The sequence below is a fragment of the Sylvia atricapilla genome, chromosome 5, assembly GCF_009819655.1.
Source record: "Sylvia atricapilla isolate bSylAtr1 chromosome 5, bSylAtr1.pri, whole genome shotgun sequence".
Classification (NCBI taxonomy): domain Eukaryota; kingdom Metazoa; phylum Chordata; class Aves; order Passeriformes; family Sylviidae; genus Sylvia; species Sylvia atricapilla.
The window spans coordinates 71,008,279-71,022,323 of record NC_089144.1 but is presented as its reverse complement, the minus strand read 5'-3'; the positions used below and the strand labels follow the sequence as shown (position 1 = coordinate 71,022,323).

General features: G+C 40.9%; 1 protein-coding gene across 1 annotated transcript in view; it reads left to right on the top strand.

Moving 5' to 3' along the window:
- WNK1 (WNK lysine deficient protein kinase 1) overlaps positions 1–14,045 on the top strand; it is a 78,186-nt gene that overhangs the window by 19,352 nt on the left and 44,789 nt on the right. The window contains 1 exon segment of the mRNA XM_066320113.1: positions 13,458–13,630. Within this exon segment, the coding sequence (XP_066176210.1) occupies positions 13,458–13,630 (173 nt within the window).

The following is a 14,045-nucleotide window of genomic DNA, read 5'->3' as shown; positions in this document are numbered from 1 at the left end:
TTGTGAGAGGGAGTCACTTGCACTGAGTCAGCAGTTCAGTATGGTCAATGTGCTCGGGCTGTCTCAGCTTGGTGTGTGTGGAGCATGAATTGGCCCTGTAGACAGAGCCGAACCAGCAGAAGGTGCCTAGAGTATGGACCAGCTCTCTCTGAGAGTGTCCTTTGAAGTAGGAAATGACAAGAAAGATCTGTGAGATCCAATGTGTGTTGGAAACATAGGAGAGATTAAAATAGCATCAAAACCCTGTCAGCCTCTGTAGCCAGAGTGCTCAGGGCGAGAGCAGGCCGGGGGGGAGATCTGTACTTCTTTGTTTGCAGTGCAGTCTGGATTTTATTACTTGCAAAGTGAAGTCACAAGGGGGAATGTCTGCTTCTGATGGACAGATATGTTGCAACTCATTCTGAAGATGCCTGTAAATTTTTCAGTCTGCAAAGAGCTTTGACGATAGGACTGTAACTCTGAGGCTGTGATTCATCTCTCCAGCTCCGGCTTATGGGATGGTCTGTTGGTTCTGTCCCTCTTTCACAATTCTAGGCTGCCAAGTATCGAAGCTGGTGCTGTTAGTTACAAGTTTTGAGTTTTAACACTCGCTGCTCTGTACTGTAATGTTATTTGCTGGCTACTGAAGCCTCTTTCCAATAATTCTGAGATGCTTTAACTGTAGGTGCTTACACTGGGGCCTCATTTTTAGTAAACAGTTAGAGAACAAGAATTGAAGTCATTGTCTTCCCTCTGTTTCCTTTGAAATAATTCAGTTTCAGGGGCCCAAACCAAGAAACAAGATATAAACAAAAACCTCTATGGTAATAGCAAGAAAATTATCTTAGAAATGTTCTTCAGTTTTGAGGATTTTCAAACTACTGAAGGACACTTCCACCTTTTGATCCTCTATGAAAAAAAATTGTCTTGGAATTGAGCTCTCAAGAGATTTTCACACAGCTGTCCGTCCAAAGTACTGAGATCTGTGTTTGGATCATAGCCATTCTGTGGAAAAATTATTTTATATTGCAGTCATAGGGTCTTCAGGAGGGAACAACCAGAAAGCTACCTGATAGTCTTTAAAAGAAATTAGTGAGGTTTTCATCAATATCTCCAATAGTAAGTATTCAAGCATTAGAATTTTTATTGGAAAGTTTGTTTTGGCACTAAGGTTGTTTTTGAGTTAATTGAAGAAAATATTGGCGTAGTAACAGAACTGCAGAAGAGTTAGTTCTCAGGTGCTTCCACACTGCTGCTTATGTGGACTTGTCCTGCCTCTGTTCACATCCTGTTTGCTGGTATCTGGACAGGAGGCTCTTACTCTGAAAATCAGAGATCTGTGTCCTGCCTCTGCCTGTGAAAAAGGGGCCTTGTGTGGCCTTCGTTATCTCAAGACTGGGGAAAGATAATTCTTTACTGACTAGCAAGAACAAGCCTGTGTACTTGCTAAAGTGCTGTTTAGTGGATTTTAGGCTAAAACCAGATCCAAGTGTCTATCACCTTTATTGTACTGTCTTTAGCTTAATTACAATGGTTTTGCTGGGCTGTTGTTTGGGGTTGTGTGGCAGGGCAAGGAATTTAAATTAAGCAGAAATACAGAGTATCTCAAATCCACCTACCCACTCTTACCCTCACAGAATTGTACTTGTTGCCAGTGAAGCAAGGGATGCAGTACCAGAACAGCTTTTCTGACCAGCTGATTTCCTTTGACTTCCAGCTTCCGTGGCTTTCTGTGTGTGCACACTTGCTGAACACTTGGAGTGTGTTTCACTCCAAGAGCCATTTTGAACAGAGCCATTTTGCTGAAAACGTTTTCAGATACCTTTTTGGCTAAGGGAACTGGTTCAATGCTAAACATGATCACTACTAGTTAGTAGTTTCTCTATATGATGCACAGAATATCAGATATTTCACTGTGTGAATACATTATTTGAATATCGTAAATGGTTTTTTTGGTGGTTGTTTTTTTTGGTTTTTTTTTTTGATAAAGTGCTTTTGTTCCCAGCTAAACTGAATTTTGAACTGCATGTAGAATTCTTCAGTGGGACAATGTAGGAGGTAAATTGAAAACAAAGACGCCTCTTTACAGGTTGTGATGACCCATTTAAGGCAGACCCCGTGGACCATGACAAGTCCAGGCATTATAGTTTGTCTTCAAGAAATTCCTTGCGGTGTTCGTGTTCAAACAATTGAAATGAAGTGGCACCAGAGCAAGGACAGACAGTATGTGACTAAAGCACAGTGTAATGAGAAACAGACATTTTGGATAAGCTGTAGCACTTTGAATAGCTGATTCATAGATAATGTGCTAAGTATCTGAGGCCTTGTAGGTCATGGATGTTCTTCTGGCGGTGTGGGATATTCCCAGTAGTATTCTTTGGAAAAAAACCCCTTGGATTAATACAGGATAGCCTTGCCAGGGGGAATACTGTGTATGTAGTTCCCAAGGGGAAAAAAAAAGTCTGAGCTGTTCATCTGTTGCTTCCTCTGGTGCTTTTTTCCAGCTATGTGTTTTGTCTCTCTTTGGAGATGACTCTCTTGATACTTTCATCTCACCTGTTAGACAACACTGAATTTTAGTTGTCAGTGGCTTTTCTTGCAGTCCAACACTTGAAGGGTTTGTGTGGGTTTGGTGTTTTTCCCCTTTCATCCTCTACAAAAACAGTACATTCTGTGTCCAAGTTGTGCATGTTATTACTTTAATTTAGGATACAGCAAAACCTTGGTGTTTTTATGTATTGTATCCTGTGTAGCATTAGATAATAAGAGCTGAGTTGTCCCTTCACCTGCATTTCAATTACACTTTGTTTTCTCTTATATTTTAATATATTTTAAAATAGTTGGGAATTGAATTCCAAACCCAGTTAAGCTTCTGGATGCTGGATGCAGAGTATGCTTCATCATGCCACTTTTCTTAGTTGTTCATCCTACCACTTACCCACTGTTAAAAATTTGAGTGTTTTTTCTCCCCTGACTCAACTATACTCAAATTCCTTGCTCTATGGGAGATGATATGCATATTTTTAAATTTACCTATTAGTACATTAAAATATTAGTGGTTCATTTGGTGCCGTCTGAAATACTTGTGACTTTGTGGGCAACTTTTTGGATGCAGATGGTGTATGGTGTTAGCCAAGAAAGATATACACAGTGTGCTGGTGGAATAAGCGTCTCTGATGTTTTTGGCACTGTTGTGAAAGTCTATAGTAAACGTGCAAGTGATGCAAGAAACTGCTTTCATAAGTCAACCTTTTGGGTAAGCATGGAAAAATTATTAGTGCTTCTTTTTTATGAGAACCCTGAGGTGAACATAGGCATTCTGTAGGTCACAGGAAACTTACACCAGTTGTACTTAAAAATTTTTGAAGCTGCTTCTCCGGTGTGTTTTAGGACTGTCATGTTTGTGAAATACTAGTGCTAATACTGGTATTTATGTAGAGTATTTCTGAGTCCTCATCTAGAACACAAATTTTGGTCACCCTTGGAAAGTCATTGTTTCTGGATCTCTTTAGTCTTTCCCTGCAGGAGATCCCTTTTTGATTTGTTTTGCAAGAACATGCAGAACACCTGGCAATTATTTGCATTTTTTTCATGGATTCCTGAAGGATCTGTGAGTGAGATATCTGTCTCTGAAGGAGCGATGTCTGGCATGGAGTTCTCTAGAGATTGTTGTAAGGATTTTCTTTTTGGCTGCCAGTACTTGGCCTACACTTCATATGTCATCCTGTCATAGCTGATAGTATTCCAGTTTTGTAAATTAAGTGAAGTACTTTTTGGATGTGTTGCAGGCAAAGGAGGGAAGCTGGGAGGAGTAACTCCTGTAGAGTAGCCGGGCGGCACACACAGTGTGTATCCCAGTGTCGAAGCCAGTGTGTCCTGTAGGCTGATGTGAGTTTATTTTACAGCTGGAGGAGCTTCAGGGGCAAGGATGGCTGGTCTGATACTTGTGTCTAGGCTTTATGCTGAGATTTTTGCAAGGGAGCTGCTCAGAGGCACAAGAGTGTTTCTGGTTCTTCTGAACCCTTCCCGTGCTCATTAGCAGTGAGTCCACGCAGTCACCTTGGAACTCCTGTGTGTTTTGCAGACAATGTATTGATGCAGCTTTCCAGCATGCTGAAAGGTGGCCAGAGCTGCCTTCTGCTGTTTGCCATTAGCTTTGTGAGGAATATGAGATGAAGAATTGTGATGTGTTTGAATTTTTAAATTGGTTTGCCTGTATCAGAATCAGTTAAGGGTTTACCCTAATGTTCTAGACATGCAGCTGCTCATAAAAGGACTCTGAGCCGCACAGAAATGCATGAAACAAAAAGCTACAATTGCACTTTTAATGCATTGAATTAATCAATCTGTGAGGTCACAGGATGGATTGCGGAGAAGGCTTTTTTCCCTGAAGTATTGTCACCCCTGAGTGGAGAACTGGGTTTTCATAGTAAAATAAAACGGAGGTGATTGAATGTACCTTCCCTCTCACTGACAAAACCATCAGTTCAGCGCAGAATGAGAACTGAAGCGCACTTCAAAACTTTTAATGAGGCATCTGAGCCAAGTGACAAGATGGTCCAGCTGGTTAATAGCTCATCAAGAAATCAGTTCAGCCAACACTTCAATTCTCTAATAAGCTGTATGTAATAAACATAAGCCTTATTGAAAACTATCGGAAAGCAAACTTATCCATTTATCTTCCGTGGATCAAATAACAATTTAAAAGTGAAAATAAATAGATGAGCTCTGTTCTTTTACTAATTATTTTTGTGTAGCCAAGCATTTGGGTTACTGTCCCTTAATGTTCGGCCTCTCAGGATGGATAAATTGAATAAAACTTAGACATCTCTCTCTCCCCACCCCGCACATGACTTCTACATAAGAAAACACAGATGCTGCCTAGAGCAACCCTAGAATAGAAATGACTGAAGCCTAAACAGTTACTTGCCATTCTTAGTCCAGATTCCTGAGGACCTGGAAGATTCCAGAGGAGGTCATGTCTAAGCTTTAGGTTTCATATCTACTATATAAAATTTTTTCTTGCTGGTTTTGTGGGGAAAAAAGAAAATGTGTAATTGATCTGGTAAAGCATGAGTATGGTATTTAATGTACTCTGTTTAGGTGATGTAGAGCTCAGTCGTTGTTTTCTTTGGCATTTGGTTAAGGTTTGAGTTCAACCACCTGCTTGCTTTGCCTATGGATGTTGCTGCTGATGTGAGAGACTGGGGAGAGAGGGGGTAGTACAGATATGTGTTCATGTGTATATTCACACATAACACAGCTCTGGAAAGCAAGCATCCAATAGAGACTTGGTTTGTATAGATTGTTAATGCTCCTTAAAATTTTAGTGGTAACTTAAAAATGTGCGCTGGCTGAATTTTTTGGAAGCTGTGTGCTTGCACCTCTGTCTCTGGCCACGAGCCTTCCCATGTAATATCGCAAATGGTATCCGAGTGCAATATCCCAACAGTGTGGTCCCCTTTGGCATTGCTGAAAATAAAAATTCTCACACAGCTACTGTAACAAAAGATCAACTTTGTTGTTGGGAAGGGTACTTCCAAGACTCTGGTGACCTTATGTAAAGAAGAAACATTCTCATCTACTGTTACAGTGTTTTTCTGCCGTTGTGCTGGTGATGGAGATTGTATTTGCAATGGTGCCAGAACTTAGTGCAGGCAGAGAGTCAGTTCTGATACCTTTTCTGTTACCGGGAGACTCTCCCTGAGAATGTCTCTTCAGGCATGGGTTAAAAGTCCATGACATTACTGCCACCAGGTGTCTTAGCTGCTGCTACTGCTGCTCTTGGCACAGGGGCTGCTGCAAGTGTGAGAGCAGGAAAGTGAGCACATCAGAGGAATAGAATTCTTGGTGGTGTTCTGCCCCCTTGGCCTGTGCTGGTGAGTCACCGCTTCATCAAAACAGAGACAATCACAGGATAAAATGGGGAGTGGTGCTGGAATCTTTTGGTCACATACGTGGGCTGTAGTTCGCAGAGATTTCCCCTTCAGTGCTGAGACAAAGATGAGTTTCTGATTTGCTCAAGCTTATTCAAGTACAAGTTCTTTCAGGATGTCTATAATTGACCTACTCAGACTAAGTGGTGACTAATGAAGAATTCTCTCCTCCTTTTGCTTGATCACTTAGAGTTTCGTTTCCCTCCTTTCCTTCCTCCCGTGATCAGTTATCTGTCAGGTTATGTATCATTTGTTTCTTAATTTCTAACATTGACAGCATGAGTTGTGTACATTTGCTATATTATTTAACTGCAACAATTCTAAGAGAGAGGACAAAAAGCACTTGTATTTTTTGTGTTTTTAACAAATTAACTTCATCTTCCTATGGGTTTTATTTAGTTACTATTTAAGTGCATTGAAATGCCAGAAGTTAAAACACAGAAGAGGATTATCAAATCAGTTACCCATTTTCCTTTGCCCTCCATATAACCAGTGGTGAAAATTTTTGAAGGCAGACGCTTTTCACCAGGAAACTGACAAGTAATGGGAATAATCCCTCAGTGTTTCACTTAGGTTGGCTACTTGTGTACTTTCCTGAAATTTAAAGCATTTTTAATACCTTGTGTAAGAGGAAACCTACAGCAAATATTTACCCTTCAGCAGGAACCTTAAAACCTGGAAGCTATTTCAACCTCAAAACTGTTTCGGGCCTGTTCTTTTCTGTTGTGTTAAATATGTATTTTATACTTCAGTGTTACCTTTCTTAAGGCTATTTGCATGCTCCATGGAGATTTTCAGTAGCTTATATAAAATTGATTCTTCTTGTGGGGACTTGCCAAGGAGCAAGGTGAAATCATTCTTTCAGTAAGCATTCACTTGGCCTTGCGTTGCATTTTGCGACCTGTCAGAAGCTTTGTCTTCTATCTTTAAACTAAGATGAGCAGGAAAGTGACTGGAAGGTTCTAGGCCTCTCACTAAGAGAAGAACACCGAGGTGCTGGAGCATGTCACATGAAGAGCAGCAAAGCTGGCAGTGGGTCCAGAGCACAAGCCTTGTGAGGAGTGGCTGGGGGAGCTGGTGGTTTTTAGCCTGGATGCGTACTTTTGGAACAGCAGCAGTTCAGCTCTATTTAATCAGATTTTTTGTGTTCAGTGGTTTGTAGAAAGTAGAGTGATGGAAGGATCTGTGCAGATCTTTGATCCATTTTTTTGTCTGTTGCTGTACAGGGATGCATTTTGAACAGCCTCTTTCCCTTTTATCTCTCAACCTCTCTATCTCTCTCTCTCTTTAATGCTGGAAAGTGTAAGTGGTGTATGTGTTGACACAGAAAAGTAGATGCAGTGCTTGTGCACTGAGACCTCCATTTCTAGGAACCAACTGTGTAATGCTGGATGATTTTTAAGCTCAGTGGACTCTTTGTTGATATTTTGTTAATCTAGCTCAATGGTTACTGTGCTCTTTTTTCCTCTTAACTGCTAGATTTTTTCAGGATGAGAGCACTGCAGCCCACAAAGCCTCAGTTCCATTAACATTGCCGAATATCAGGGCACAGTCGTGCTAGCTTCTCCTCTGATGACCCCTCATTAACCTTGCTTAAAGGCTTGCAAAGCCTTTCTCATATGCTGCAGAAATGCACACAGAAGAACATTTGTCTGTTCTGTATGCTACTTCTTCCTCCAAATAATAGGCTGGGAGCCGCGGTGTCTTCACTCGAATTTTCAGACATTTGAATGCCCGATAAAATGCTGCTCAGTGTAACCTCAGCACAGATAGATAATTTACCTTGGTTGTGATTCAGACTATCTATAATTCAGCAGCACTTTGAAGTCTCTCATGGCTGTACATTTACAGATCACATCGCTTGAAGACAGTTCATTGCTACTAATTTTTCTAGTGCATGTCTGGATGAAAACACTGTACTGTTGCTGTAGTCTAGTTCCCTCCCTGCAAACAGCCCTCTCACTGTGCTACAGCTGGGTATAATTTCTGGATCTAGTGGTGTGATAAAAGCTAGTAAAACCTGTCTGTAGTACATGAAGTGTCCAGTCCTTCTCTGTTTCCTCTTTATTGCTTATCTTCCTAATATTGTGGAAGGTGGAAGAGCTCTAAATTGAGTAGCAGCTCATCCACTGAGGTGGTTTTATTTTTTTTCTAAAAAACACAAAACTCAAACAGTTTAAAGTTGACCTATATTGCTTATGAGTCTACTTATTGGTAGCTGGAGATCAGGGGAAATTTTCTGAGTCTGGTTTGTTCTGTGCATGAAGGTTCCCCGGCACTTCAGCGATGTAAATTCTTGTTCTGGAAGTGAAAATCACCCTGGAGGTTGTATAGCAGGAGGTGGCAGATGTTGTTCCTTTCATGTAGGGTATTTCTTTCAGTAGCTACTTGCTTGGTATCCTGTAGTGTGTGTTTGAGGGTGAGGTGCTCTGTGCCACCAATGCAAAACTCTGTTTAATGCCAGCTGAAGTGTCCCAGGCTGCAGCTCAGCCTTCTGGTGGCAGCCAGTGAAAACACTGGGCCCCTCGCTCGGGTGGCTGAAGGGCTGCAGCAGTGCACAGTGTGCAGCCTTGCTCAGGGAGCTGCCCAGGCTGATCTCTGCAACCACCCTGCACTGGCATGAGTTCTGCACGTGGGGGATTGCTTGTCCTGATCTGAACACCGCAGCTCAGAGGGACTGTGGTCAGGTAGAAAGGAAAACACGTGAGAAATTGCTCAGTAGGCTCAGTGACTATGAGTCTCCCTGTTGAAATTTAAGATTAATTTACGTGGCAGAAATGTATTTTCTTTCCTCACTAAGGATGCTGAGCAGATAGTAAGGCTTGGCTGAAACAAATCCCCAGAGGAATATAGGCATTCTTTGCTGATGAGCTTTGGTTTTTGTGGCTCGGTACAATAGCTGATCTTGGGGGAAAGGGAGTTGTTTTAGTTTTGAGTTGGTTTGGTTTTCATTTATCTAAGGCATGTAGGTACGGGGGTAGAAAGAGGGTAGTAACAATGCTGTGTGTATATCATGCTGCTGTACATTAAGGAAATTAGTGGAAGAGTAAACCTGTACCTGGTTGGTCATGAATGCCCAAGATCCCTGTTTTACACTGAAGAATGTAAACACCTCTGATAGCTCTTTCCTCACCAAAACAAAACCGATGGGAAGGACCTGGACAAATGGAAACAGCCAAGAAAAAGCTGATTGAATGGCTCTGAGCTGAACAATCGTTTCATTTGCTGCTTGTCTCCTTTCAGGCCCCTGGCACTGCAGAACCGAGAGTCACGTGCTGGGAAGCCTTGCTTTTTGTCCTGGCTTGTCAAAGCAATTTCATGTAGGTGGAAAGGAATGAATGAAATGAGCGGAGCAGGCTTGATGCATCTGTTTCAGTTTGTTCAAAGGGCAGCCCAGTGATTGGGATATGGCACTTAGCTCCTTCAGGGAAGCTATCAGTTTAGGAAGCGCAATGCTGTCCATTTTATAAGGTAGTTCAATCCATTTTAGGAAGCAGGCTCTCCTATAGTTTGACAGCTTTGTATATTTTTAAAAATATTTGGGCTATATCTGCTCAGCATGTGCCAACTGAGCTACTGCAAGAATGTGATTTGCTAACTTCTAGATTTAGGACTTTGTCTTGTCTGCCTAAGGTTGCTTATGATAAAAGAAGACTAGAAAAGGAGAGAGTATGTCCATTTTTAAATTTTATTAGTGGGAATTCCAAAATGATTTGGTATTTGAAGGATAGGATATCAAGCTGTTTCTTAATATCTGTTCTTAAAGTGCTGGCTCCTTTATAAAATTATTTAAGTTTCCTGAACTTATGGAAAACTATTTGTGAGTCTTTCTACTTTATTTAGTGTCTGGGTGTTTGATTTAAAAATAAAATAAACCCAACAAAAACATTAAAATAGTCTAACTAATATTGTATTTCCAGTGAAACTGGAATGTTAATCTGTGAAACCTATATTTCTGCTTTCAGATGAAAACAGCGGAAATAATCCATCTATGTACCTATTTAGACCATGAGGTACAGGAAAAAGGCTGCAGGGGATAAATCTGCTTATCCAATTCACACTTAGAATAATTTGTTCAAAAGGAGGGCATATTTTGAGTGATAGGCCACAGACTTGATTACATCTTTCGAAGTGGAGATGGAACTGAGGGTCTTGCAATCCTGCAGACTGCTGCTCAGAGGCCTCAGTGGATTCTGAGTGCTGCCCCCAGCAGCTGCCTTGTTGGGTTTGAGAGGCTGCTGGACTATGCAGTTATAACTGAGGACTGTGAAAACTCTTCCCTTCCCAAAGTCTTGCAAAGCACCCTTTTAAATTCTCACTAAGTGGTGATGACTTTTTTCTCTCTGCAGCAGCTTTGCTGTCCAGCCACTTTCTGGATTCCATGTGATGCCAGAATACTCCCATTCCCTTGCTTTTCCTGGACTATTTATACCTAACACGGCTGGTAACATCTCAGTCTCCCAAATTACATACAGTGCTCTATTTTACTTGCTTGTTTCAATATTTCAGTAGCTGCAGCTGCTTAAGTTGCATCTTTGTACAAGAACAGGCATGAGGTGAAGTTGTCACTTTTGCCCACACTAACAGCTCAAAGGATGCCAAAATGCATTTGGGAAGGGCTCTATTCCAGTCTGTCTCTGTGCAGCCTGGGAGATCTTGCTGTCTAATATTTTTAATTACTCAGGTTTTGAAAGTGGACATGTCATTTAAAATTGCATGTTGGCCTACAGGCCAGCTGTTTGCAAGTTGCATTAGAATGTAATTCGTACAGCTAAAACCAGTCATTGTGTATACAGACTTTGTAGGTATAATTTTACAGGAGATTCAGTATTTTCCTGAATGTTGGGGTTCTTTTAAAGTGTATTGACAGTCTTCTGTAACCTAGCATTAGTGTTCCTTTAGGAGAAGAATATGAAACCTGTTAGAGATGAGGATGTGGGCTGTGTGTCCAAGGAAATGAGGGCAGTAAAAGGTAGTATGCGTTGCTGGCCTTAGGAAACGAGTGGCCTCTCTGTCTTTTTCTTCCCGCTCTGTTTAATGTTCCCTTTTGCTGCTGCAGTTATGTACTGAAGGGTGCAGGGTTTCCTTGGTTGCAAAAACATAGCTGTGTTCCTGGGTGAAGGGTTTTGGCCTGTGCTTTGTCCAGACTTGTCCCAGATCACTGGGGCACTGTGACTTTCAAAGCAGTGTTGTTTTACTTAGTCTGTCGCACAGTCTTGGTGGGTTTTTAATGCCCCTCTGACGGGTTGAGTGTCTGTGCTGAACATCACAGCTGTGTTTGCAGGAACATGGTGCTGCCATGGATGTGAGCAGAGAGAGAAATGAGCCCAAATGTGGGTGCCTTTTAGGAGTCTGCTCATTGGTAAGAGTGATGAGCACTTGGTAGTTTCTTTTTAGAGACAGCAGTACAGGGACAGGGAAAACTGAATAAAAAGCCCTTAAGGGAGATTGGTTTATGTGGATTAAAAGGAGAGTGAAATGAAATACACTTGACTTGATGTTAAGTGTACATCTAAAACTAGTTAGCAGTGTTTGTAGTAGATAACTTGTTAGTATGTACACCATAAAGGAAATGTAATGCAAATGCGTATCTAAAATCTTGAGTTTGGACAAAAATTAATGCAGGTGTTCGTATTGACTATTTAAAAGCGATAGAAAAGTAATTATTGCAGCCTTTTTTGTAAATGGCCATATATGATAGCTGAATTTACAGCTAAAGAGAGTGGTTTAAAAAGTGAATTATATGAGTCAAGTGCAGAGGCTGAGAATACTGCCTTATTTTCCTGTAAGAAAGATGGTAATGTGATTGTGTTGTTGGAAGCACTGTTGCTTAGAAGTGCATGTATGGTCAGCTGTACCTCATGCAGTTCACTAATTTTCTGTCTCACAGCCATTTGAAGCAGTTAAGATTGAGGTTTGAAACAGAACTTGGCCTGCCTTGCTCATTAAAATGAAAGGAAAGCTATTAGATGGATAAGACAGCTCAAATGGGAGTACTAATTACATATTAAAGCCCCATGCAGCACCTAAGCAGACATGAATGCTCAGTTATTGGTGGAGTGTTCCTGCAAATGTTGTATCTAAACTTGTGGAAGTATGTTTATGAAAGAATGGGAAGAGGTGGTAATGCTGATTTCTGCAGAGTGAAGTAGTTGTAGGATTGAATGCTTTTTGATCTCTGTAGATTAAATTAGTCATACATAAAGGATTTTGCATTTTCCTAAGAATTGTAAAGATGAGTGACATTCATAGACACCAGTAGGAAACTGATCCCTGAGGGGATTTCAAACCTGTTTTCAGACTTTTACCCAGGGAAATTGTATACTTCTGAAAATTGGAGCTTCCATCTGAAAAAGAAGTTTGTCCATGCCTGAAGATACTCTGTGAACCTTTTAGAAAAAGTTGATGATCTTAGTGAGCGTAGGATGGTTTGGATATTACGTTGCTGAATTGTATTGAGAAAACACATGACCTGTAAACAAAGGAAGAGGATTTACTCTCTGGAGGATAATGGGAGTGTAAGTAAATCCTGCGTGTTTTTACTGCCTCCTTTTAATGGAAAAGACAATGTGAAAGCAAGTGACTTAAAATTATTACTCAGATCTGACAAAAAGGTCTTTGGTTATTGCTAAATAACTGGTAGAAACAATGCTTCTGAAATTTTTGGCTATAAGTATATCCTGAAATATTTGATGTTTTTTTAAATGCAATCTGCATATGGACTCAAAATGGTGTCAGTGAGCCAGCACGGTGTGAGCAGTGCATCGGTCATGTGTTGGTAAGCTGAGAGCCCTGCATGGCACAGGGAGAGGTCTTCTCTTTGGGATGGGCTGCTCAGAGTCTCGGTGATAGCTAGCAGCCAGCTGTTGGTAGGTAATACAGCTGTATTGTCCAGGAATGCATTTTTGTGTTCTGTCTCTGGCCAAAAGATTGCTTTCTTTCTCTGCTAGGAGTTACGCTTTTGGTTTTGTTGACATGAGATTTCAGGAAACTTGATCAATCTGCTTTTAATCAAAGAAAATCCAATTCACTCACTTGATGGTCTACAGCTACAGGAACATACTGTATGTTACCAGAGCAGGGTTAACCCCCTCTATGGGTGGCTAATCCCTTCTGTTACCAGCGCTCTGGGCAGACATCTCGGAATCATGAAAGGCTGTTATGTATACAACAGGAGACGGAGATGCTTTAAATGATCTGATTTCATTCTCAACCACTGAAGTATTCAAGGCATTATGTCCCCTTTCCACCCCGAGTCAGGCAACAGCTAAGTTTATTAAGAGTAAAGCAGGAGGAAGCAGAAAGAGGAGCTAATCTGCAGACTTGCAGTTCTTAACCGTGAGAGCAATGGAATTATAAAGAACAACATATTGTAAAAAGATTGTAATAAAATGCATTCAAAATAGAATACTTAAAGGTAATTGTAAACCAAATGGCATTTAAGACACTTGATTCTTGTGTGTGCCTGACTGTTTCCAAGTTGCTGCCTCTCAATAAGAAAACAAAGCAAACCTTTCTGATGCACCTTTTCTTTTCCATTAGGATCGGAAGCTGTCCAAGTCAGAGCGACAAAGATTTAAAGAGGAAGCTGGGATGCTGAAAGGCCTTCAGCATCCCAATATTGTCAGGTTCTATGATTCCTGGGAGTCTACAGTCAAAGGAAAAAAGTGTATTGTTCTTGTGACAGAGCTCATGACGTCTGGAACATTGAAAACGTAAGTAAATGAAGGCAAGTCACAGCATTTTAGTTTTGTTAGCACAACAGCAGAGCACTAGAGATAGATATGTTTAGAATAGATTAGAGCAGAGCCCTTTTGCTGAGGGATAAGCTCCTGTAGGAATATTCTTCTTTAAGAGGAGCATTACCAGCATTGCAGGTATGGTAGAACTTCTTTTAAGTTAGAAAGCTTGTCAGTTCTTACTTGTGATGGCCCAGTAAGCACATGCACAGGACTTTTGGATATTAACAGCTCAGGAAAGCAATACTCAGTTTTCACTTCTCAATTTTTTTTTCTCCAGCTGCTTTCCATTTAGGATGAGCTAGTTTGTAAAGTTCACAGCTCAAATTAATTCACCTCTTTTTGGGAGGTTTTGGGTGTTACCACAATATAAATAACATTAAAAGAAAAA